Source organism: Sebastes fasciatus, chromosome 2 (genome assembly GCF_043250625.1).
Source record: "Sebastes fasciatus isolate fSebFas1 chromosome 2, fSebFas1.pri, whole genome shotgun sequence".
NCBI lineage: Eukaryota > Metazoa > Chordata > Actinopteri > Perciformes > Sebastidae > Sebastes > Sebastes fasciatus.
Window position 1 is genome coordinate 4,885,801 of NC_133796.1, and position 27,408 is coordinate 4,913,208.

At 44.9% G+C, this 27,408-nt stretch overlaps 1 protein-coding gene and 1 long non-coding RNA gene across 2 annotated transcripts in view; one reads left to right on the forward strand and one right to left on the reverse strand.

Annotated features, from left to right (window-relative positions):
- Nucleotides 1–27,408, forward strand: part of LOC141783034 (uncharacterized) — a 589,922-nt gene that overhangs the window by 220,767 nt on the left and 341,747 nt on the right. The window lies entirely within an intron of this gene.
- The window catches only part of LOC141782833 (ADAMTS-like protein 3), a 133,983-nt gene continuing 121,686 nt past the window's right edge, over nucleotides 15,112–27,408 (reverse strand). The window contains exons 9-15 of the mRNA XM_074659609.1: nucleotides 26,176–26,333; nucleotides 21,483–21,594; nucleotides 21,231–21,369; nucleotides 20,801–20,851; nucleotides 18,332–18,542; nucleotides 17,733–17,880; nucleotides 15,112–15,200 (exon numbers count right to left, since the gene is read on the reverse strand). Coding sequence (XP_074515710.1) covers nucleotides 15,112–15,200; nucleotides 17,733–17,880; nucleotides 18,332–18,542; nucleotides 20,801–20,851; nucleotides 21,231–21,369; nucleotides 21,483–21,594; nucleotides 26,176–26,333 — 908 coding nt within the window. The remainder of the gene's footprint in view (nucleotides 15,201–17,732; nucleotides 17,881–18,331; nucleotides 18,543–20,800; nucleotides 20,852–21,230; nucleotides 21,370–21,482; nucleotides 21,595–26,175; nucleotides 26,334–27,408) is intronic.

Consider the following 27,408-nt stretch of genomic DNA (forward strand, 5'->3'; position numbering starts at 1 on the left):
AACCTCCCGACACACTGAGCAGGACGCACTCCTATGAATCTGCTGCCGTGCCAGCAGCTCTGTGAAGCTGTACCTGACTGGACTGTTATCAGCTCATTAAATGTGCGTTATCAGTCATTATAAGCCTCATAGATGTGGGTCAGTAGGGGCCCTGCTACAGCTAAACTTAAAAGCAGGCTGTTCACATATTGTGAAGTAATGCGCTGTAATTTGTGTATATCCCACGAAACCAATTAGAATGTAATCCAGGTAATTGTGAACCAGGAAGTATAAAGAGCGACAAACGCCGCGTAGGGACGAGGTCATGGTGGGTCCAAAAACACTGGACTTTCACCGAGGAGACCGGCGTCCGAGTACCGTGTAAAACCAGAAGTCAACGTAATTTTCGTACTTAAGTTACAGCTCTTCCAGAGTTATTTTAACCCAAACCACCGTCGCTGGAGGTCGCCGTCGTCTTCTTTTATTCCTTCTTTCGGTGACCGCTCATGTGAATCGTTGATAAAACCTACCAGTGGGTTTAGCAGGCCCCTTCTGACCCACATCTATGAGGCTTATAACCAGTGATAATGCCCATTTAATGACCTGCAAACAGTCTAATCAGCTGTACGCATGCTAACATGAGTATGGAGATAACAGCGTTATTACGGATGTGTAGCAGGAAAAATCTTCTACTATCTACCATGGTCATCATCTTACTAGGGCTGCTGCTTCCAGCTTTTAAACCGGAACCAACATGACGGCTCGTTTGGAAACTCTCTCTCTTAATTCACGAAAATAGTTCACCGAATGCGTTTCTGAAACATTTTATACATTTTAAAATTTTTTAGAAATAATCCATGCAGTTGCTGAATCTGTCTTTATTTTAGACCTGTAGCCTATAGACCTCAACTTTATGCAAATGAGGAGCGGCCAACGTGACGCTCCGTCTCTCCAATCGCGCCGCAACGCTCCCAGAATGCATTGCACAGCTGCTTACATAGACAATGAATGGGAAGCGTGGAAAGGACGAAAGGCTGCGGACACGTACCTTTACTGGATTTAACATTATAGACATGACCACTAACTATTCGTGTAACAACTTAGCCGCAAATTCACAGACTGACCGTACACGGTCCAGGCTTATACTCGTTTTAACCAACCTTTGTTATTATAGATGACTATGGCAACTTCCTCTGTACTACCTCACACAGACAGGCAGCTGCTGACTGAGGGAGAAAAGTCAGATTTTTGTTTCAATGTCATTTCATCTTTATGTCTTATATCAAAGTGAGCAATCAGATTGTTGAAATAAAGGGGACACGGGGTTTTGGCTGCTTCAGAGATTGATTTCTGGAAGATCCATTGGCTTATTTTTCCAACTGTTTTGCAGCACCCAGGCCAGAAAGAAGCCGGTAGCCACAGTGAAGCAAGTGATGACATTCTAGCCGGTGTCAAATCAGGGAAAAGTATGATATCAAGGTTTGAAAATGACTGGAGCTATACAGTCATACTCCCATCCATCCATCCATCTTCAACCGCTTATCCGGGATCGGGTCGCGGGGGCAACAGCTCCAGCAGGGGACCCCAAACTTCCCTTTCCCGGGCCACATTAACCAGCTCTGACTGGGGGATCCCGAGGCGTTCCCAGGCCAGAGTAGAGATATAATCTCTCCATCTAGTCCTGGGTCTTCCCCGTGGTCTCCTCCCAGCTGGTCGTGCCTGGAACACCTCCCAAGGGAGGCGCCCAGGAGGCATCCGTGCTAGATGCCCGAACCACCTCAACTGGCTCCTTTCGACGCAAAGGAGCAAGGACTCTACTCCGAGTCCCTCACGGATGACTGAGCTTCTTACCCTATCTCTAAGGGAGACGCCAGCCACCCTCCTGAGGAAACCCATTTCGGCCGCTTGCACCCGCGACCTCGTTCTTTCGGTCATGACCCAACCCTCATGACCATAGGTGAGAGTAGGAACGAAGATTGAACGGTAGATCGAGAGCTTTGCCTTCCGGCTCAGCTCTCTTTTCGTCACAACGGTGCGGTAAAGCGAATGCAATACCGCCCCTGCTGCTCCGATTCTCCGACCAATCTCACGTTCCATCGTCCCCTCACTCGCGAACAAGACCCCGAGATACTTAAACTCCTTCACTTGGGGTAAGGACTCATTCCCTACCCGGAGTAGGCAAACCACCGGTTTCCTGCTGAGAACCATGGCCTCAGATTTAGAGGTGCTGATTCTCATCCCGACTGCGTCACACTCGGCTGCGAACCGATCCAGTGAGTGCTGGAGGTCGCAGACCGATGATGCCAACAGGACCACATCATCTGCAAAAAGCAGCGATGAGATCCTCAGCACACCGATCTGCAAACCCTCCTCCACCCGACTACGCCTCGATATCCTGTCCATGAATATCACGAACAGGATTGGTGACAAAGCGCAGCCCTGGCGGAGGCCAACCCCCACCGGAAACGAGTCCGACTTATTGCCGAGGATCCGAACACAGCTCTCGCTTTGGGCGTACAGGGATTGGATGGCCCTGAGAAGTGCCCCCCTCACCCCATACTCCCGCAGCACCCCCCACAGTATCTCCCGGGGGACCCGGTCATATGCCTTCTCCAAGTCCACAAAACACATGTAGACTGGATGGGCATACTCCCAGGCCCCCTCCAGGATCCTTGCGAGAGTGAAAAGCTGGTCCGTTGTTCCACGGCCAGGACGGAATCCGCATTGTTCCTCTTCGATCTGAGGTTCGACTATCGGCCGAACCCTCCTTTCCAGCACCTTGGAGTAGACTTTACCAGGGAGGCTGAGCAGTGTGATACCCCTGTAATTGGCACACACTCTCTGGTCCCCCTTTTTGAAAAGGGGAACCACCACCCCGGTCTGCCACTCCTTAGGCACTGTCACCGACTTCCACGCGGTGTTGAAGAGACGTGTCATCCAAGACAGCCCCTCCCCACCCAGAGCCTTCAGCATTTCTGGGCGGATCTCATCAACCCCCGGGGCTTTGCCACTGTGGAGTTGTTTGACTACCTCAGTGACTTCCACCAGGGTAATTGATGATGGTCCCCCATCAGCTTCCAGCTCTGCCTCTACCATAGAGGGCGTATTGGTCGGATTCAGAAGTTCCTCAAAGTGCTCCTTCCACCGCCCGATTACCTCCTCAGTTGAGGTCAACAGTGTCCCATCCTTACTGTACACAGCTTGGATGGTTCCCCGTTTCCCCCTCCTAAGGTGCCGGATGGTTTTCCAGAAGCACTTTGGTGCCGACCGAAAGTCCTTCTCCATGGCTGCTCCGAACTCCTCCCACACCCGCTGCTTTGCCTCCGTCACGGCAGTGGCTGCTGCTCTTCGGGCCCGTCGGTACCCTGCAACTGCCTCCGGAGACCTCCGAGATAACATATCCCGGAAGGCCTCCTTCTTCAGTCGGACGGCTTCCCTGACCACCGGTGTCCACCACGGTGTTCGAGGGTTGCCGCCCCTTGAGGCACCTAAGACCTTAAAACCACAGCTCACCGCCGCAGCTTCAGCAATGGAAGCTTTGAACATCGTCCACTCGGGTTCAATGCCCCCAACCTCCACAGGGATGCCAGAAAAGCTCCGCCGGAGGTGTGAGTTGAAGATCTCTCGGACAGGGGCCTCCTCCAGACGTTCCCAGTTCACCCTCACTACGCGTTTGGGCTTACCAGGTCTGTCCAGAGTCTTCCCCCACCCTCTGACCCAACTCACCACCAGATGGTGATCAGTTGACAGCTCCGCCCCTCTCTTCACCCGAGTGTCCAAAACATGCGGCCTCAGATCAGATGATACGATTACAAAATCGATCATCGACCTTCGGCCTAGGGTGCTCTGGTACCACGTACACTTATGAGCATCCTTATGTTCGAACATGGTGTTCGTTATGGACAATCCATGACTAGCACAGAAGTCCAACAACAAACGACCACTCGGGTTTAGATCAGGGAGGCCGTTCCTCCCAATCACGCCACTCCAGGTGTCTCCATCGTTGCCCACGTGCGCGTTGAAGTCTCCCAGGAGAACTATGGAGTCCCCTACTGGAGCCCCATACAGGACTCCATTCAGGGTCTCCAAGAAGGCCGAATACTCCGAACTGCTGTTTGGTGCATACGCACAAACAACAGTCAGAGTTTTCCCCCCCATAACCCGAAGGCGTAGGGAGGCGACCCTCTCGTCCACCGGGGTAAACTCCAACGTAGCGGCACTCAGCCGGGGATTTGTGAGTATCCCCACACCCGCCCGGCGCCTCACACCATGGGCAACTCCAGAGAAGAATAGAGTCCAACCCCTATCCAAGAGTACGGTTCCAGAACCGAGGCTGTGCGTAGAGGTAAGCCCTACCAGATCCAACTGGTAGCGCTCCACCTCCCGCACAAGCTCCGGCTCCTTCCCCCACAGAGAGGTGACGTTCCACGTCCCCAGAGCCAGCCTCTGCCGCCCGGGTCCAGTCCGTCGAGGTCCCTGGCCTTCACTGCCACCCGTGTGGCAGCGCACCAGACCCAAGCGGTTCTTCCCGCAGGTGGTGAGCCCACAGGATGGAGAAGAGGGGGGTGCCACGTTCCTTTTTCGGGGTATCCCCGGCCGGGCTCCGTGGCAAGCCCGGCCACCAGACGCTCGTTGACGGGCCCTCCGTCTGGGCCTGGCTCCAGACGTGGGCCCCGGGCTTCCTCCGGGCCGGGTAACTCCTCCTCTGCCTCGTGTCGTCATTGGGTTTTTTGTGAACCATTCTTAGTCCGGCCCCTCACCTAAGACCAATTTGCCATGGGAGACCCTACCAGGAGCACGAGGCTCCAGACAACACAGCCCTCAGGGTCATAGGGACACACAAACCTCTCCACCACGTTAAGGTGATGGTTCCCGGAGAGATACTAAGCCTTATATCAAAGTCATATACAGTTTTCAGAAATTCACTTGTGTGTGCTGCTTAATGTTGGAGCTGTGTGTTATTAGCTAATCATTTTCCCAGAGCAGGAGGAGAATCCAGCCTGTGTCTCCAGGACTGCCAGAGGGACAAGAAAGCCAAAATAAGTGGGAAGTCTGCAAGCTGCCACTAACACACCCGCTGACCCGCCTGCTGGCCTCCAATCTGACCGGGTTGGTTTCATCAAGCGGTGGGTAAATCCACCTAAACTCTGGACCCCAGAGCTGGAAAGCTTTAAAATGTCAGGCATCTGGCCAAGTAATTATTGAATCACACTAGTATTGTTCAGCAACTACATCAGATCTACTTCCTTCACAGGAAAACAATGTGACATATAGGCGTTTGTAGGGTTAGGGTAATATATTGCATTAACTCAAGTATTTGTTTTTGCATGTAAAATGTCTACATCATGAAAATCAGGTTTATATTTTACACTATATACGTATGCACACTTACTTTGTTTGCACTCTCTCTATCTGCCCAGCTCTGTAGCTAATGCTAACTAGCCAGCTGTCTGCAAACATCAGACTGATGTCTGTACTGAAGATCATTAGAAAAGTGGATGTCCTTTCTCTGCTTATTTGAATCATCTGGTTCTGACAGTCCATACTTAGCTGTGTTGTGATGACTGTATACAAGAAGTGGATGTAGTGCATATGATGTCACCCAATTGGTTTGTTAACTGCCGTTTTGAATCCTCGAGTTTGGCATTTTGGTGGTCACATCTTGGTTATTTGCAATCGGAAGTGACACGAGAGGGTGGAGCTAAGTACGAATGACTTTATGGACGAATAAACTGAAACTTTGGTGTGGCGGGAGTAAGGGATCACTTCTCAGGGCCATCCAATCTCTGTACGCCCAAAGCGAGAGCTGTGTTCAGGTTCTCGGCAGTAAGTCGGACTCCTTTCCGGGGGGGGTTGGCCTCTGCCAGGGCTGCGCTTTGTCACCAATCCTGTTCGTGATATTCACGGACAGGATATCGAAGCGTAGTCGGGGAGAGGAGGGTTTGCAGTTCGGTGTGTTGAGGATCTCATCGCTGCTTTTTTGCAGATGATGTGGTCCTGTTGGCATCATCGGTCTGTGACCTCCAGCACTCACTGGGATGAGGATCAGCACCTCTAAATCTGAGGCCATGGTTCTCAGCAGGAAACCGATAGATTGCCTACTCCGGGTAGGGAATGAGTCTTTACCCCAAGTGAAGGAGTTCAAGTACCTCGGGGTCTTGTTCGCGAGTGAGGGGACTATGGAACATGGGATTGGAAAAGAGAGCTGAGCCGGAAGGCAAAGCTCTCGATCTACCAGTCAATCTTCGTTCCTACTCTCACCTATGTTCTCTGAGTTGAAAGGAGCCAGCTGAGGTGGTTCGGGCATCTAGTAAGGATACCCCCTGGGCGCCTCCCTAGGGAGCTGTTCCAGGCACGACCAACTGGGAGGAGGCCACGAGGAAGACCCAGGACTAGGTAGAGAGATTATATCTCCACACTGGCCTGGGAACGCCTCGGGATCCTCCAGTCAGAGCTGGTTAATGTGGCCCGGGAAAGGGAAGTTTGGGGTCCCCTGATGGAGCTGTTGAACCCGCAAGATATTTTTATCCATTATCTGAATAAAAAAACAATTACCTGTTAGAAGTGCCTTTGGGTGGACTAAAATACTGAAAAGTCCACATGTTTCTATTATTGATGCATATATCTTTTTTTCAGCAAAAGATCCGTTTGTGTTGCTGTAAAAGCCTGTCCCTGTACCCAGGAGCCACACAGTCTACTTGTGTTTCTCCACCAGCCCGACCACTTCACTATAGCCCCCGCCCGACCGCACGTCTTATTGTGTTTATTCAGTAAGGTATTTGTTTTGGATGGCCAAATATGGCATATAAATCAGTCTACAAAGAACCAGCTCTCTGCAATGGTCCCGAACCCTCTGACTGCACTCCGAGCTGTAATCCCAGTGTTTATTCAAAGCGATGCAGGCAGCTCTGTTTAGTTTTCCTCTAAACTCCATCAATGAACTTCATTTCCAAGTTATTCTAACATGGTAAGGAAAATGATTTACCTTTTTTAAAAGTTGCGGTTCATTCTCTCTGCTCTCTGTGAATGTAGAAGGCATGAAGGATTCTTTTAAAGGAGACCACAGCACAGAAGAGTTTGCTGCAAATATTGGAACCACGTGCTCGCTGTGTATGTTACAAATTACTGGGTCTTATTAGAAGGACTGTAATAGTGATTAAGGGACTGGTTTTCTGATCATAATCTCCTGGTTTCTGGGTCTAGATTTGCTGACGTCAGCTTTGATGTCCGGAGGCCTTTTCCCCTCCCTTCTTTCAAATCTCATTAAGTTGTGGAAAAGAAACATGAGCTCCTGTTCCCTGCACACTGAGTGTTGGCAAACAAAGAAGAATCTTTGAGATAAACTCCCTGATTGTGGTCTAGCAACCAATAGTGTCACCAAAAACCCTTCAATTTCCACCTAACTTAGTTAAGTCTTTTTGATAATTTTACAGGTCTGCAAATTTCACGGTAATTAGGTGATTATTAGCAAGTAACCTATTTGAAATTTCTTTGGAATTACTGCCAAATTACCCCAATATTTACCTCAAAATTGATCAAAAATCACTTTATTATAAACATGATTTAATAATGGTTCAAATAGGGCCCTTAGGCTTGAGAAGCGGCTGTTTCGCTGCTCTTCATCGGAGGTAGAAAACTAATAGAAGACACTTCTGATCAGACACAAATCTCACCATTGTGTGACTTATTGTCAACACAAATGTAACCTGGTAGCTAACGTCATGATTCAGGGAGTTTTTAAAGACATTTCAAAGAAGTTATTTGCTAATTATTATCTATTTACCAGCAAACATGTAAATAAAGCATATCAATTAACTTTGTATTCTTTTCCTGAAAATGTATTAAATTAATTACCAGTTATAGCGGAATTAAATAATTAAATAATGTTTATAATAAAGTCATTTTTGATCAATTTTGAGGTAAATATTGGGGTAATTTGGTAGTAATTCCAAAGAAATTTTAAATAGATTACTTGCTAATTATCATCTAATTACCATGAAATGTGCGGACCTGTAAAATGAAGTGTTTTATTAATTATCTTGGGCAGCAGTAAGCACAGGATGCAGTGACGTTGCCCGGAAGGGGAGGGAGAACGCTGTGTGAAATACGCAGCCAATAGTCATATGTGTGATCGAGAGTTCAAAGTTAAACTGGACACAAGCACAGACAGACCTCACTCACCCTCGCCCCCCCACTGCGGCTGGCTTGTTCTATGTGTCCTGTGACCTTGTGGTCTCTCACCTTGGGGGGCACGGCTCAGGGTAACAGATGCGGATCATTACTGGCGGCCTGCTGGACGAATCACACAGAGAGTCCTCCACCTCTACTCTCTGCTTCCTGTTAACACACCTCACAACTGCTGTCTGCTTCCCTGGGCAGAGGACACAGACAAGAACCAGTTGGACATGAGAGGACAATAGGAATGGACAAAAGCATTTTAACTGCCAGCGTCCATTTGAGAAACCTCACCAGCGGCACACGTGGCTGAGCAGGCGGTGAAGCCCCTGTAGTCCCAGCTGTACAGTTCATCTGTCTGTATGTAAGGGACCTCCTGGTCCTGGAGGCCTGCAGAGATGCCTGGAGCTTTGGTACACGGCCCCTGGTTGCAGGGCCTCTCCAGCTGGGGTCTGTCCTCGCCACACTCCTCCTCCGGAAGGTCCACCTCCGTCTTGGTGAATGAGAGCAGCACCCGGCACTTCACCTCCCGAGTCTGCCTGCCAGGCCCACAGGTGGTGCTGCAGGGTAACCAGGGCCCAGGTATGAACCTGAACACAGAGGTGGAGAACATACTGGATACAGAGAGAGCCATGGCAAAGAGTGTCGAAGCAAAGAGGCGAAACTCCGGTGCTTTTTTGACAACACCTGCTAGATGGCGCTGCGGTAGAGTGGTAGGGTGTGCATATTAAGATAACCAAGAATGCTGAAAATGATCTGATAAAACATTGGAGCATGCCCTTTGGATTTGCCATAAAATGCAAGAACTCCATACTTCTGTACATAGAGGTGGCGGATCATGTGGGGCAAGTGGAGCAAAGTCCCACCTGCTAGCAACAGAAATAAAGTGTGGTTGCTGCTGTTATTGACCATTGTACTACAATTTAAGGTCAGTGGCTGGATAGAATAGTTCAAATGGTGTTTTAATTGTTTTTGGCTTGAGAAGCCGCTATGTGGGGATAGCCCCACACTCGCAATCTAAAGTGCCCTGAGAGTGCAACAATACTCGTGCCCAAAGCCTTTGCCAATGAAAGCAGATGGCACCGATTTGAATGCCAAGTGGGGCTGATTGCCTGAACAGGCTTTCGGGATCTCCAGCATCTTTCTGAGATGATTACCAAACAATCAAAGCAATGTCTAAACTGACAGCACATATAAACGACGAATTGAGCAGAATAACAGCAAACAGAAGAGAATAGGTATGTGCTCAGTCAGATTATCAGCTGTGTTGAACTGTGTGGAAAATGTTTTTTTTTCCATTTACAAATGCCGCTGTCTGTACATGAACAGACAGTAACGTAGTATTCGCAGTGTGAGAGTCAGCTTACAGCATGTGGGAGGGGTGGTGGTGGTGGATGGGTCAAACAAACACAACACTTTCAACCAGGAGGCCGCTGTTCTCGTGTGCCGTGTGAAACTAAAAGTATAAAGTTGACTTATTTTATCACATCAGTCTTTAGTCACTCGTCGGTATCGTCACACCGTGAGTCTTGTGAGTCGCTAGCCAGTGAAGTTAACGTCAACCACCCTACCTAAGTGGTTGTGTTGCCTAAACCTTAGTTCCTGTGAAAACTGAAGTTTATTTTGAAAGGACACTATGCACGTAACAAGCGTATATTGACACGCCGTCCCTGGTGCGACGCAAAAGGGGTGTCCCATGTGTTGGTCTCCGATGCCGAGCGGCAGGTATTTGACGAGTTGGGAGTGAGAATGTGTTGGCAAGATATTAATCGGTGATTGATAGTGAGAAAATTAGTTAAAGAAGACTGATCACCTGCACAATATATATATATATATATATATATATATATATATATATTACAGAGATATGATGCAATCTGTATTTCATTGGCACCACTGTTTCCCTTTGTTTTTTGTTCTCTCCATCCTCAACATGGCGTGTAGAATACTGCAGACTGGGCAGACTTGTTTTTCATGTTGTGATTGAGCTTTTATATTAAAGTTCGTTGCAGAGATTTCAGCGCAGCAAAGACCCCGTGTTACTGAGGCTTCCATTACCGCTGTACTAGTGTAAACATGTCAGTATCTATTAGTATTACTGCTTGTACTGAGGAGCTGTCTGTTTACTGTTAATATGCTCCCATAAAAACAGTGTGTATGCTGTGTATCTCCTGTCACTACAAGCATGCGTTGAGTTTCCTTCTTGTATCCCATGTACTGCAGCCTCTGTTCCACGGTGTTGAAAGAGGAGGAGGACTTACAGACGCTCTACTAGATTTTGAGTAAGCATTTTTATGGAAAACCAATCCATATGATGGTAACATGTAAAATTGCAAAAGCGTTTATGGATTCAAGTGCATGCTTTTTCTGCCTTTATTTGATAGTAAAAGTAGAGACATGAGAGAGGTGCATAATCCAGGCATAGTTGGACTGTGCATCACATGCTGCCCATATTTTGATATCGTATTTGTCCGGTTTGTTTGGTATACGTTATCTGAAGGGACAGCGACCCACAAAATGCAACCAGACATTCATCCACAGACACGAGGGGGTCTGCATTGTAAAAAAGGGTGATCGCTGGACCCACTTGTCCCATACCATACCATATCGCTGCAAGTTTGTCACAAAGCGTATGACATGGGAGAAAACATGGAGAGTCTTCAGAGACGTGGTGGTTGGAAAGATTACCCTTCCAGTGTGAGGCTTACTGATGCTTTGCCTTTTGACTTGGGACACTCCAGCCAAAATGAGCAACCCAATGGAGGCTTTGCAAGTGGGTCACATCCAAGTCTTTCCAGCTGTCCTCATACAGTTCAAGCGGGGAGAGGGATCACGAGAACTGTCCTTCAGTTTTTGGGGGTTAAGAGTTCAGTAGACAGATGGAGGTAGGGACAAAACCAGATGTGGCCCTTCTGGTTCTTAGGGCTCTCTTATATCAACGTCCGGAGGGCATGAGGTTGTAGTAAATGGACTTGGACTTGGACTTATATAGCGCTTTTCTAGTCTTCCGACCACTCAAAGCGCTTTACACTACATGTCAGTATTCACCCATTCACACACACATTCATACACTGATGGCAGAGGCTACTAAGGTGCCAACTTTGCCCATCAGGATTTAATCTAAATACTCATTCACACACCGATGGCTATGCCTCCGGGAGCAATTTGGGGTTAAGTGTCTTGCTCAAGGACACATCGACATGTGACCCGGAGCAGCCGGGGATCGAACCACCGACCTTCCGATTGGTGGACAACCTGCTCTACCCTCTGAGCCACAGCCGCCCTAGTAGGGGTATGATTCTCACTTCGGGTGCAAGAAGTCCGGGGTTCAAATCCCGTACGAGCCCCCCATTTATGTTATGCCCCTGTCTAGGGGGGTCGGAGCTAACAGTATTGAAGGTGTGTGTAGTGTCTTTAGCTATTTGTGAGGCCTTCTCTACATCTGTTTCTTATGGATGATGCTGAGTGGCTCCTGTTTCTGCCTGATGATCTTGCTGCTGATCCTCCAACAACCCTGTTGAGGAGGTTCAGGTTGATAGCACTCATCCCTCCAAACCATGTTGTTATATTGAAAGCCAGTATGAATTCAACGAAGGCTCTGCAGAATTCCTGAAGGACTGACTGACTTATACTATAATCACGCTTCCAGTATGACCTTGGGGAGCACTAGTTTGAAATAAATAAATCTTATCTAAGGCCTCTTTGAATGAAGGTCACTCAGAGCAAACTCTGTTTTTTGCAGTTTTGGGATTATGTCTGTTGTATGCTTTACTTTCCTTATCTGGATCCAATTCTCAGCTGCTTCTTTAAGTTTATTTAAGTGCCAGTACCTCAAACCGAACTACGTTTTAAGTACAATGCATTCTTACTTTCCATTCCAATCTGTACACGGCAGATAACATGACTATGATGACTTGCTTCAGTTCACTGAGTCTCTTCCCCTTCCACCCTAACTCCAGCTGCTTCATGTAATGAAATCCTAAAGCTGCTGACTGGCAGATGCACCAGAGGTAATGTGTGACAGTGAGCTTGTTACAGCAACCGAACACGGGTGAGCAGAGAGAGCAGAGGTTCCCTGGAGGTGAGTCTTTCTGTAGGGCTCTCTTGAGACGGGTGAGAAATTAAAGGAAAACCCTGCATGAATGGGTCACATGACATCAGAGAGAATAAAAACCTCATTAACGATTATTAACATTCATGCATGTCTTGCACGTTGTAGCAATCCCTTGACTAGCTTGAAGCGACGCTGCTATATGAGCTCTATTTTTTCTTCCTTTGCAGTGGAAGGACTTTTTGACAGGAGGTTTGAGATAAAGGTAAAAGGTGGAGGTAAAGGTGAACTCGCAATGCAACCTCCTACAGATGTGTTCTGGCTGATCTGATCGTTTTCCCTTTGCAATGCATTCTGCATGCCTTTATCTTCACGAACATTTTAAAATGTGTCGACTTGAGCAAAAAATGCTTGTTTACAGAAGGGATTTATGAATCTGCTTCACAAAGACAAAGGAAAAGGAGAACGACTGGAACGAAATAACAACAGAGACTGTTTCTGGTGAGTTCAGTCAGAGGCTGAGCTGAACACAAACACACACAGTCACACTCCTACACACACAGTTGGTGCATCGCTACTATAGCTAGCTTACAACTAAGGTCTGTGCCATATAGTCCATGGTCTGTTGGTCTAAACCAGGGGTCGGCAACCTGTACTATCAAAAGAGCCATTTTAGGCAAAAGAAAAAAGAAAAGAAAATCTGTCTGGAGCTGCAAAACATTTGATCATTGTGATGAAGGTAACACAGTTTATAGTCTAAGTATATAGTATATAAGTCTAATGCAGTGAGGGCCAAAGAGACAATGTACTACGGAGTATTAGAGCCACATTGAGGGAAAAACATCTGAGATTTACAGAATAAAGTCATATTATTACGAGAATAAAGTCGTAACTTTACAAGAAAAAATTCGTAATATTACGAGAATAAAGTCATAACTTTACGAGAAAAAAAGAAAATAACTTGTGAAATTATTACTTTATAATATTGACTTTATTCTCATAATATAATGACTTTATTCTTGAAATCTCAGATTTTTTTTTTTTCCCTCAATGTGGCCCTAATTCTCGGTCGTACCGTCGTACCATAGACCTACAACAATGATAAATAAAAACGAAAATGTAAACAAAAAACAGTTATTCATTTCCATTTTTAAAAATCCAGAGGGAGCCACTGGAGAGGAGCTAAAGAGCTGCAGGTTGCTGACCCCTGGTCTAAAGTCACGACACTGTACAGTTGGTACTAGGGGTGGAACAGTGTGTTAATTTGTCCCAAACACAGGACGTTCGGTTCGGTATGCGAAATTTCGGAAAAGTTGTCAAGAAAAGTTACACATAAATCATGTTTCTCTGGTAAGGGCATCCTCTAAAATTCAAGTTACAAACTCTTCAGAGCCACCCTTCAAACCTTCAGGGGGACGTGTGTGATTGTTATACTCTTTGATACTAGATTTAATTTAGCTGGAATATCCCTTTAATGCATGCAGGGGTATTAACCCTGGGTTTTGTAGCATGCAGGGTAACCACCAGAGCTGAGCTTCACATGCTCATCAAATTAATGTGGCTTACATAAGATTTACCGGGCTGCATGTGATGGAGATTTGCCATAGGTGTGTGTGCAAAGTGTTTGAGGTGTGTGTGATCTCTGAGAACTGATGGATCCCAGGGAGGCTATCAGAGCTGACCAGGCCCGGAGCAGCAGGCAATAATCACATGCTTATCATCAGCAGCAAAGAGAGAGGAAACAGAGCAGGACAGATTCACACAGCCCTGGATAAGCTGTGTGTGAGTGTAGGGCGATGTGCCTGAAAAGTGTTTGATTAGCATGAATAAAGAGTGCATATATGCTGAATCTACTGGCATTATATAGAATCTTTCAGACATGCAAATGTACTATTCAAAATGTCTGTATCTTGCCTGAATTAGCACCCTAGTCACTTTCATGAAGTCACAATGAGAATCTCACCAGAATGGTGCGCGGTGAATTCAGCAAACTGTATCCATTGTATTCAGCGAGCCACACGTCGCTGCTGCGGTATGAACCCAAAATAAACAGATGTGCTGAGATTTAATTGCAATAAACAGATCAAAAGGATCCGAAATAACTACATAATGATGTTGATTTCTAAAAAGTGTGAATACATGCTTGGTCAGGTCTGTCCGCAAGACGACAAGCAAACAACTTTTAAAATGCTTGTTTTTTAAATGGAGTTTGGATCGATCAGTGCCAGGCTATGCAGCTGCTCCATCAACACTCAAGATAAAGTCTAGGCATAAATACGGCAGCGACGTTGTTGTTTCTACCATAGACAGTCATAATACATTTATACACAGAGTTTGGTCCGGTCTCTGTACAGATAATGATGTACTATCGTAGCTCTGGGTGACCACAGACACATACAAGATTATTTTCCTCCATTTCTGATTCAATAACACCAGAACGTCAGTGACGACAGGAGGAGAATCTCAACACTGATAGGCTTTAGAGACACATTGTACCTGACTCACTCAAGCTGAAATATTTCAGATATTTCGTATACGCACTTCAGCAAATAATGTGAAACCGAACCAGACTAAATAGAACTAAAATAGAACCAAAACTATAAATTTCACTCTGATTCGGACGATGGTTTGTTGTGAAAATGCCCTACTGTATGTCTATGTAGACAGTGGAGCAATGCCATTCTGACTGGTACAGTATATGCACAGACGGGGCGGTGTCATGAAACAATAAAGTGTAAAACTTTAAAATATATACAAATTTCCACTTTTAGGTAGAGAGAGCACAACATTAGGACTTAAGGGGATGTGGCCCTTCTGGTTCTTAGGGTTCTCTTATATCGACGTCCCGGACGAGCCCCCAATTTATGGGCAATGCATGTTGTCTATGTGTGTAAATGTGTGTGAACTCACGTGGGGTCCTCTGTAGCAGTGTGCTGTTCCTCCAGCTCGTGGGCTTGTTTTAACCAGGGCGTCTTGGCCTCCACTGGCAGGGACTCTGACAGAAGAGAGACAGAAAATGAGTTACACCTCCAATCATCCCAGTCTAACACCAGCGATCAGGGCCTGAACTCATCAAGCACATCAGAGGATCCTACCTGGACCCAAAAAGTTGTATAACCTGGGGACGTCATCCTGTCTACTGCAGGACTCAGAGCTGTCCCAGCAGGAGGTGAGTAGGCGTGGACCTACTGCATGGCTCTAACACTTTACATCAACATATAATAAAGGATTATCTCACCTAAAAATGACCTGATCTTTCAAAATACCTACGGTCAACATGTTTCCTTGTGGGTCTTTCACACAGAATGTGGCGACGGCCGCTCTGAAACCCATTATTTCCAACGGCTGGCATGGCGCAACAACGGCTTTTCGCCGCGCCAAGAAAATCACAGCAAGCACAGCACAACTTCTCGCACTTCTCTCGAAAAACTTAGCAGCATGTGTTGCTGAACTTGCATTATATTATAGGTACACTTTATGTGCATGTTCCATGAGTATTTGATCTTTCTCAGACTTGACAAATTGGTCCTATTTGCTATAAGTTGATAGTGATGAGGAAAGCAAAGAGACAGGACTGCTGTCCTCTGCATATGGCCGACACATTCATGAATTTGTGATGTAACTATTTGTCTCTTTCTTTTTCTTTTACAAATCTCACAAGAGAGATTTATAAATCTGGGGACAGAACACTTTCTGCCATTAGGACGAACACAGACATCATGCATCTTAAACTGTCATGGTTACCAGTAGAGAAAAGACTCGCCTTAGGCACGGGCACATTCTTCAGTAACAGCATTTATTCTACTAAACCTGGGTTTTTATAATTACCAAATGCAGCGACATTTATCCTGCCATCAATCACTGCCCTCTTTACAGACGTCAATCCTGCAGCAAATCCTCATCCAAATACCATTTAAAAATAGATCGCTTAAGCAGCTGATCGATAGTCCAGTGTTGGGCATGTATAATGTTTTGTTCTTTTTCCCTGATAATGGACCATGAGGCTAAATAATTATAGATGATGAAAATCAATATGTATGAATGATGGGAAAAATTTAATGACCGTTTTTTTAACGTAAGGCAGTTAAAAGTGAGGCTATTTCATTGATGCATTCCACCCCTTTACGCTCCCACTGTGATTGTGTCTTAAATGCGCACTATTTTTATTGATGTTTATGATGCTATTCATTACTATTACCCTTTTTTTTCTTCTTTTTTTTTACTTTCTGCATCGCTATTTCATACTATTTTATTATTTTATGCTTATTTTATGTCTATTTTTACTGCTGTGAAGCACTTTGGGCTGCAACTAAAAAAATAAATACCATTTCCCAAAACCCGATCACCCTTCAGCCCAAAAGCCAGCTAATATCTTTATGTACAGTCCATCATTTTGTATTCTCTTTAAGTGGAACTCGGCGTAAAGGTCTGTGCCCGTGTCTCGCAGAGAGGTATCTGAGTTTTTGCGTCTAATACAGAGGTCTATTATTATGGACGAAAGCTCTTAAGTGGCATTTAGAGACGTACCGTCCACATGCGTGCGTGCAAAACTCTGAGCTTCTCTGGGAGAGAATGACGAGCTTTTAAAGAATCCAGCAGTTTAATGAGCGGCGATGCTCGTTTACGGTGGAGGACGGATCATAAATTAAGGCCTCGTGATGGAAGCTGATGCAAATGAAGCCTGCTGTTTTTATGGTGGAGGTGGTGACTGGTGGGCATCGAGGACAGCACGCACACATACACACACACACCACAGCTAATGCGCTAAGCATGACTGAAAAAAAACCCTGAGTCATAACTACAGTGCGTTCAGCCTACTATATATCAAACACTATAAGAGTAAGAAACACATTTTTATATTATATTTGTGCTGTATTAACATGTATGTTACGTGGCTTCTATTTTAAATTGACCTTTGGATCAGTATGTTGCAATGTTTTAGTACTGCATGGTCTGTAGTTTTGTACCCAAATGTTCAGTATATAATACGTGTATGCAACGCTGCTATGTATTTTTCAGAGTGCAGATAATATAAGGTATCTAATGGGATGTAAAAGTCATATATCACATACATGTACAACTAGAAAAGTGCAGTCAGTAGAGTGCAGATCATCACCAGGCGTGTCTCCCTCTCTCCTCCCAAACTAAGAAGAGATGAATATCACTCAGCCGTCCCTCCCGGCTCCCTAACCGTCACGATGGTGGTGAAGATAACAAAAACAGGGATTTATATATCTCGTATCGTGCCTAACTTTAGTGGATTCTAACATATCGGATATGGAATGAATCTGCAGATGTTCCGGATCAAAATGAGACCAAACTATGGATGTCAGTTTCTGAGCCACGAAGGGTCAAAATGTGACCTGCAACAGACACGGTAAAGCTCGTTTTTAGCCCAGCAGATTGCGAGAAATTGCAGTTGTTGATCACTTGCAACCCCTACTGGCCGGTTAAAGCCTGTCCGTTATGTTCTTAGCTTCCTTATAATACACACACAGAGACTCTCTGTCAGTTCTTAGTGTCCTACCTCGGGCCTTGTGGCAGGCGATGGGGACCAGACAGTCTTCCTTAACGTGAGGTTTGAGCGACGCTTCGCAGCCTCCGATGTGCTGCCCACGATGGTCGATGCACAGAACCACCCGGTACCGCAGGCCACGACCACATGTCACCGTGCACTGCAGCGGGACGGCAGCACACACACACACACACATTATCTCACATGTTATACACTTTACAAGTGGCATCAATCAATTCAAGCGATTAACAGTTATTTTCATTATCGATTCCCAATATGTTTTGGCTCTACTTGTGATCCTACCAGTTTATACGTCTACCGGTTGTGACCAGTTCAGTCACATTCAGGCCATTTGAATAGTGAAGAAGTAAAATGATTCAGACATTTTTAAGAAATGGGAAAAAGGCTGTAAAATAATGAAATTAATAGTAAAAATAATAATAAAATTCTGCTTTCTTCCTGTGTTAATCATCTTGTGACCCCTCAGATTGATCTTATTCCCCCTTTGGAAGTCTGGAAAACGAATTTAATAAAAAACAAGGTGAATTTTAAACCTCTGAATGAAGCCGTCTGGTTGCTCAGATGAGTTTACGGCTGGTGTTAACACTGACCTGAGACCACTCCATGGCCACCCACTGGGGACAGGCGAAGGTGTTGCAGATCTGTCGGGTGGTAGGTCGGGGGGAGTGGGTGCACTTCCACTCATCCACCTGGGAGAACTGTCCGTGGGTGTCCTCCTCCACGCACAGCACGCTGCGGTCCTGCCAGCCGCCGGCTTCACCGCAGGACACCGAGCACTGGGTCCAGGGGCCCTGCTCCCAGCTGCACACACAACACAACACAACACGGGACAGGACAGGACAGGAGCAGAGCTCAATTAATGCTTCCTCATGTCATTTAAAGATGCATCGAACATTGTTTGATCTTCATAAAATGTCCAAACCTAAATTTAAAATATAACAATGTTTTTTCAATGAAGCAAAACACCACATCAAACCTCTGGATACTGAAAATACAAAGAATCAGTCCTCTGAACTCTTGTATGATCTGGGTGCTCCTACAAAATACACTAATACAGCAAGAGGGTCGCAGGTTCAAACCCGGCTTGCGGCCCTTCTGTGTGGAGTTTGCATGTTCTCCCCGTGTTAGCCATGGATGAATAAAGAGAACTGGATATAGCGTTGGAGGCGGGGCCCCGTTCATTCCTATGAGAGTTGCTCAGTGGCGCATGAAATTTAAATAAGGGCTATTCAAGTGTTTGTACTGGGAAGTTGATTCACCTCAAAAAAAAAATTATCCGCTGAGTTACAGACGTCTCTTTCCCAATGTAAGTCTATGGGAAAAAGTCCTTTTGGGCCCAATGGCATCACGTGACGGACACGGAAGTTGTAGTACCGCCGTTTGGCCACTATGAAAATTGGCATCTACGACCGGCGTTCTTCCTGGGGGGCTTGGTCCCTGGCCCCAAAACGTTTGGGAACCTCTGCCCTATGACATCACAAGTTTGAGACTTACTTCTCTGGTTTCTGGCTTTGAGAGAGAGTATTCTCCGAGGCTTTAATTTAGGTGGTGTTCCCCTTTAAATTAAAATGAGGCCATTTCCCCAATTGTTAAGGTACAAAGCAATACTGTAATATTTACAGTTATATTATTAGATGACAGTCGACACAATAAAAATGCATCCAGTGTGCAGCACATAGCAGTGATAATATAATTCACTGTAACATTTCAACAGTTGTTGGACTTCAGCAGAGATTAAAGTCAAGCGGGTCCTCTGGGGAAAAAAGCCTCACACCCACAGTACGGGTATACTCACATCAATGAACTCTCTCTCGGCACCGATTCCACACACACATTTCTGCACTGAACATATGCCGGTGTGCAGCAGCGTGCTGCGGCGCTACACAGACTAGCGAAGTCTAAAGGAAACGGGGAAACTTATTATGGTTCTCTCCCTGTGACGGAGTGTGAGGCAGGCAGTCGCACCTGATGGGAACTCACAGAGCTCAAAACACCACATGGATGGAGCGCACAGCCAACTAACTTTTGGGAGGAATTCAAAAATAAAAAATAAATCATATGCAAAACTGGAGCAGTCTCTCCCCGATGGATAGATGGAAGTCAGACTGAGGAGAGGAGAAGTGTTGATTGATGGGTAACGCTTTACTTTGGGAGACAGCTGCTGTGGAAGAGCACTAACTGAGAGTAACTGCTTTTAAGACACAATGAAATGAAGATGATTTCTTTTCACCGTTTGCTCGTTGAGTTGGGATTTAATTTATTTCTTTGGGATGGGGGGGGCTTAGAGGAAGGGACGGTAGACTTTTTTTGAGGAGCAGTGAAGGCCTGACTATATTTTATTTTCTATTATGGCCTTCCCTGTGATTTGTGGTTAAAAACACATTTCCATTGTTCATAAATATGCTCATCAGGACTTTTTTATTTTTACCATCACAATTAACTCACGAAGGCAGGCAAGGAATTTGATCTGCAACTTTTGAAATCTATGCACTAAATGTAACGTATCATGATACAGAGGTTACGATTCAATATATTGAGATATTTTAATCTCATTTTAGGAAAACTGCTCTATTTCTCTGACATTTAAAAAAAAAAAAAAAAAAAAAATGTAAGAATGTGTAGAATTTAAGAAAAAAATTAAACATTTAAAGTGACCACAACCAATAAATTAATAAATACAACATAAATGATTTTCTAGTAGGAATATGAAACTGCAAGGCTGTAATAAATTTGGCAGAATTGTCACGTCACTTTTTCATGTAGATAAATTCCTCCAAGCAACTTTTGTGAAGGATTTACAGCATTTCTCCCCGAGACTTCGACGTGTTCAGGTGACTCTCCGTAACTCTTATTTACTGTTACTTCTCCTACTTCAGGGTGCTTCAGTGGATGTATTCCAACCAGTAATCATATCACAGAATTATGAGCACTTGCTGCCCACTCACGTCCTGTGTTAGATCTCAGCCAACACCCCGGCCAAATTGGAAACATGTCAAACAATAGACGAAAGACAGCAGTAAAGTAACTTTTTAGAATGAAGGATTGTAATGGTGACTCACCGAGGCAGAGGTTGGAAGTGATCATACGGCATCACCTCTTTGAATCCATCACTGGAGGATAGAAAATATCAGAAAACACTGTATGAGACTGTGATATCCATCCAGGTATTAGTCCTAGTCATGAGGTTATTAGAATCTTGGGAAAGCTAAATGTAAGTCCACACAGAGTGCTTATTAATAGCAGTTTGCTCTTCAAGGTTATAATAAAGTGGTACACTGCACTGCTGATTTAGCATTTCTGCTCTTAAGCTTTCGTGATTAAATCCTCCATCGATCCAGCCCTTCATAAAAGAAGCATTGAGATGAGCTGAGAAGATAATCAGCGAGAGAGGAGATGTGACTTTAACTTTCCATAACCGTCACTGTGTCATAGAACATTCATCAGTTTGATCATAAATGTAGTTATGTAGCAACTAGTATTGCTCTCTACCTCTCTAGGCAGGGGTCCATGTTGCACTCCTTGAGTTTCGGTGTGGGTTTGGTGTTTTCAGGGTAGCTGTTGCAATGATGCTCAGGCAGGGTCTGGTTGGATCGGATGTCTGTGCACTCTGCAGAGTTCAGCTGATAGCCTGGGGGAGGAGAGCGGACACAGATGAAGCTGGATACACAAAAGCTGAGGATCAATAAAAACTCAAACAATGTCAAACCATTACTCAAACACAAAGAATGATGGTCACCTCACCTCCTCCACAGGTGACCGAGCAGGGGAAGAAGTCCGTCTCTCTCCACTGGTACCTGATTGGCTGGTAGAATAGAAACTGGACCACTGTGTCCTTGGCGCCACCGTACTTCATCTGCACAACATACAGGGTGAACGAACAGTAGAGAGGAACAGCGTCATGTTAAGCAGTGTAGTGTAGGGTAGAGGAGATTAGAGGACAGAACAGGGGAGGAAAGTAGAGCAAAGGGGCCTGCTATACTGGAAAGAAGCCATTATTATAAGTGGGTGCATTAGAGGCTGTGACAATCATGACTTATCACATTCACTACTTTCACCTTCTTTAATCACTTGGCTATCCTCGTCATGACGCACTGACAGTGACACTGGGACACATCTACCTGTAGGCTATTCTAATTAACAATGTGGAGCTACAGACAATATTTTAGCCGGCCTTGTTTGAAAAAAGATGACGAACAGGTGAAAGACGAACGGAGGGTCCTGAGGGAGCAGAAGTTTTAAGTGATTCACAACTTTTTGCCGACGTGCCTGTTGATGTGCAGAAGGAACTGTGTAGAATAATTAATAAAAAAAACACATTTAATGTGCACATTTACGGCACGGGCGGTTTTGTGGTTATTGTACAACAGTCTGATGCTGGTTGCACAAAATGTAACCAGCAGATCTGCCGTGCCCGTGTGTAATGACGGCTTGACAACGCGCAACAACCCTCCAGAGACTGCAGCAGGTCACGCAGCCTCTATACACTTAGCTCTTGTGCACAAATTCACTAAAACATGGGAACGAATTATATCTTTATATCTAAAAATGTGTAAATTGTGGCCTCAATATATATATGTTTTCTCTCTATGGCCACTCCTGGGCTCCGTAGGAAAGATGTAAAGTTAAACAAAGTAGTGTCAGTGATTTTGAAACAGTGAGATCACATCCCCCTGAAATCTCTGGCTAGTATTTTTGACACAAACTGAAATCTTTCTAATCTTTCACTAAGTTGTTCAGTAAGTGAAAGAATTACACCTCTTTAATTCAAAGGGAGGGAGCCGCCTTAGATAAGAAAATGAGTGCTTTCCAACAGCCCCTTCTTTTCTTTTGATGATGTAATTGATGTGTAAGTCATTCAGCGAAACTTTGAAGCTTTGGCCTCGCGGACCAAACTACTGAATCTTCTATAAACTGACCTTTCAAACACAGAATGTGATATGTTATATCTATCACCAGTTCACCCGTTCTCATTCCCAGTGCGTCAAAAACTGACACTTTATCGCGGCCGTTGGCGTTAGATACCGACGCACAAGGCACCCTTTTAAGCCCAACTATGTTGTATATTCCTAAACCTAACTAAAGTGGTTTTGTTGCCTAAACCTAAGCACATGTTTTTGTTTAATTCATAACGTGTTTACTGCAACCGAAAAGTGACACCAAGCGGTCTGACAAAGCGTCAGTATGTGCGGAATTGGGCTACTTTTGAAGTGTTGCCGCAGGTTGAATTTTGTGTCCGCTGGATTGGAAGACCTATTTTGCCGCAAATTACATGAATAATATCCCCCCAAAAAACTAATCCTATCAAACTGACTTTAGATCAGCCCATAGCCTACACACATGGACATGGGACATGTCACACACAGGTTAGTGTAAAGCTACATGTTCACAGAGCTATAGTTTATTTATGATAATATACTATATCTAATTAAAAAGGCCATTTTGGGACCTCGGTTAAAGGACTGTTGAGGGAAAACTGATTTTAATGCTGGCACACTAAACATTTATGGTGTTACTCTGTAGATATTAAAATACATTTGGCATTGACAGCAATGCTGTTGGACTTTAAAAGCAGTGTTTGGCAGGGGGATATTTTGAGTTCTGGTGTTGGGCTGTTTTTATTGGCTGTTGGGCTGGTTTGGTCACACAGACCTGGCAACCCTGCTGTCGGAGCTACCATGGAGCCGACACTGTCACCAAAAAACTTGTATTGACAAACTTGTAAGAACTTGTGTTTTGGACTGAAGGTGACTGATGTACTATCAAAGGACGCCAGTAAAACGTCCGCCTACAAAGTGCCATACGAAAGTGAAACAAATTATTTCTATTTTATTTTCATTATTATAATGTCTCTGCTGAAATGGCCTGACCTGAACAATAAAAATGAATGGTTCGGGACGAATCCACGTACCGTTACACCCCTACAAGGGATCCCTTTGAAAATGTCCATGCCGGTTTTTCTGTGGTTGGTACCAATGGATTCTTTAGGGTTTTTAGTATCATATGATGCCAGTATCTTCACTCTAGCTTTAAAACTGAGCTGGCTACAACCTCCGAAAGACAGAATAGTGCCCGGATCAGCCGGCGGCTTAAGATTTAATTAAAAATCGATACAGCGTTTTGGAGAATCAATACAGTATCGCAAAACATAATATTGCAATACTCATGTGAATCGATGTTTTCTTACACCCTTAGTAAACATCCAACCCAACAGTACAGCACCAACACTTTCATCTGCAACACCCTACCCTTCTCCTCCCCCTACATCTATCCTCTCCTCTCCTCTATCCTTTCCTACCCCCACGCATGGCGTAACCAGAAACTGCTGTTACAACATCTACTCGCAGTGAGTCCCATACCGCGGTGGCAGCTGTGACATCATTTTCAACGGTTAAGCGTGTGAACAGACTGTAACAGCTGTATTTGAATTGAGATCCAGAGGGGAAAAGTCTTATTCAAATGTTTCTCTTATATCCACTTGAGATTTGTGAAGTGCGGAGCTGCAGTCGGCTGAGTGGATATCGGGAGTCAAAAGCTTTGGTTCCAACATAAACTGGACTAATCCTTTTCATCCGCATCAGATAAAAGTGTAAGTGATGGAGGATTTGGATCACACTCTTAACACATCTATTAAATCAAATCTGTCGTATCAACACGGATACTGACAATATATAACATATAGGCCACTTTAATAGCTTAACTTGTCTGATGGGAATAAGATGCAGTAACCGCTCTGTCATCTAAATCCTGCATGTTACATGATGACATTGGCTCCATGTTAAAGGATATAGCTGATTTTAATCTTTATATTTGTTATCATCAACAAGTCCTATGAAAAGTCTGTCATGCAGCCCCAAGCCACAGACACAAAACGGTCACAAATACATATTTTAAAAGAATCATTCAACATTTTTAGGGAGCACTTCTTATTCAGGCAGTTAGTCAGATCTCTTTACAGGCCCACTGGTACCAAACCTGGCAACCTCACTGTGACCACAAGCTTCCGAGAAGCTGCACACAGTCACTGCACCGAGACCGAGTTCCAGTAGAAAGCTTTACGGATATTTCCCCAGACTCTGAACTACTTCTTTAGAAATGGTTCAGTAATTCCCTCCTTTAGCAAATGTTACTCAAACAGGAGTAAAAAAAAAAGTGCATTTATTGGGGATTATTTTCACCACCATTTTTCAACATGTGGTACCTATTATGCTTGTAGCAGGTGCGTACTTGTATTTGGGGTTTCTACTAGAACATGTTTACCTGCTTTAATGTTCAAAAAAACGCTTTACTTGTCTCATACCGGCTCTTTTCACCCTCTGTCTGAAATGCTCTGGTTGGGCTCCTGGACAACAATTGAGCTCTATGGCACAGAGGAGTAAAATACACTCACCGGCCACTTTATTAGGCACACCTGTTCAATTGCTTGTTAACACAAATAGCTAATCAGCCAATCACATGGCAGCAACTCAATGCATTTAGGCATCTAGACGTGGTGAAGACGACTTGCTGACGTTCAAACCGAGCATCAGAATGGGGACGAAAGGGGATTTAAGTGACTTTGAACGTGGCATGGTTGTTGGTGCCAGACGGGCTGGTCTGAGTATTTCAAAAACTGCTGATCTGGGATTTTCACGCACAACCATCTCTAGGGTTTACAGAGAATGGTCCGAAAAAGAGGAAATATCCAGTGAGTGGCAGTTGTGTGGACGGAAATGTCTTGTTGATGTCAGAGGTCAGAGGAGAATGGGCAGAGTGGTTGGAGATGATAGAAAGGCAACAGTAACTCAAATAACCACTCGTTACAACCAAGGTATGCAGAATACCATCTCTGAACGCACAACACGTCCAACCTTGAAGCAGACGGGCTACAGCAGCAGAAGACCACCCGGTACTAGCAAGGTGTACCTAATAAAGTGGCCGGTGAGTGTCTATCTGGCTTTGGATGGACACACAATACTTGTTAGTGGGATACTTTTATTGTTGGTTTGGGTCTGCACATGGGATTTGTTCACCAGAAGAAAATATAATAGACTTATCCTTTAAAACAATAGAACGGTGTTAGAATGAGGTCCCAATGGTGAAGTCATTAAAAAATGCCTTCATCTTTGCAAGACATCTGACTGTGTGGAGGCCCAGTTACGCTGAAGTGCTCATCTTAATTAGAACAGCAACATAAAAGGGGTTGTGAAATAATACAGTCATTACAAATTGGAAGATTTACTTCTATTTAGATTAAGAAAGGCCTCTCCAACTGTGATACAAGAAGTGCCGCTGGCAACAACTTCACAATCTTCATTACAAAAAACTCCCCGCATAGCTAAATATTACGCAACAGACTGATTTATTTATGTGGTATCTCTAATAAAATATGTACATCAGAAGCCAAAAAGTCCTACGGGCTGTTTTGCTATAAACTTCCTCTTTTCCTTTGTTTCACCTTGATAATGTAGTCGGCGTTGAGTGGGCCGTGTGTCCTGAGCGTCTGCCTCTCCGTCCCTCTTTGGAAGTCTAAGGAGGTGTTTCCTATCACGTAGGAGCCTGTAGACAGCAGACTGGTCTCCTCCTTCCTCCCCTGAAGAGAGACGGCTTCGATGACTGAGGGAGACAGAGCAAGATGAACATTAATTACTATCATTTTCAATATTAAAGGGATGGTATGTAGGTTTTTACACATACAAAAAGTTTTTTAATCGGTTGTAACCTAACCTAAAAAATGAGACCTTCCACGACTTTCAGGCTTTCTGTTTTTCCGGGAAAATCCAACGAATGTGATGTCATGCACACTCGCGACTGCCTTTACTCTCTTCAGCTCCGCTACAGGGCTAACGGTGTGCAACCATAGCGAACGTTCGGTTAGAAATGGAGTCCGCTTACGCCAACAAACGACCAGCCGCCACCACAACTCAGACTCCAACACAAACTCCACGGAAGCACAAAATACAAAGTTATATCTCGTGAAGCCCGTCTTGCAAAACAGGAATGTGGACGACGTCGGAGGGGGGAAACTAGGATCAAAATCAGCCCATGTCTTTGCTTCACGGAGGAACCTTCGTTTGGTTTTGGGAGTCAAAACGGCAAAATTGTGCAAAGCATGTGAAATATATAGTGATGTCGTGGGTTCAGTCTCGTGTGGGTCGCCTTTCTGTTTTGACCGATGCTAGTGCGAGCAAAAGCGCGAGCAACTGTTGTCGATTTCTGATTCTCACATAGAGCCCCTTTAACCTCATGTTTTAACTTAGTATTCACATATTACCTTCATGAAGATGCCCAAAAAATGCACGAAACATGATGAGCACACCTCTCCTACCTAATACAGAAATAAAGAATAACTTCTAACTTGAGACCTGGAGGGCAGTGGGATTAAACTTCCCCGACGGTTAGTGCAAAAAAACAGCATTACTTAGGGAGGGAGATACCATCAGACAAGGTAGAGCAAACCAGATAATACAATTCTGCAAGAGCACAACTCAAGTCAAAAATCAATAAGTCAAGATGAGGATGCAGACTGCGAAAAAATGCAAAGAATAGGATGGAAAAAAAGTAATCTACCATACAGAATAAAAGTGGGTATAGGCCACATCTTTGGCTTGCTCTTCGCCGCAGACCTCTGGCACCTTTTACGTGGGCCAAGATGCGGTTGGGGCACTGAGGACAGTCCATCCCGGTTGAC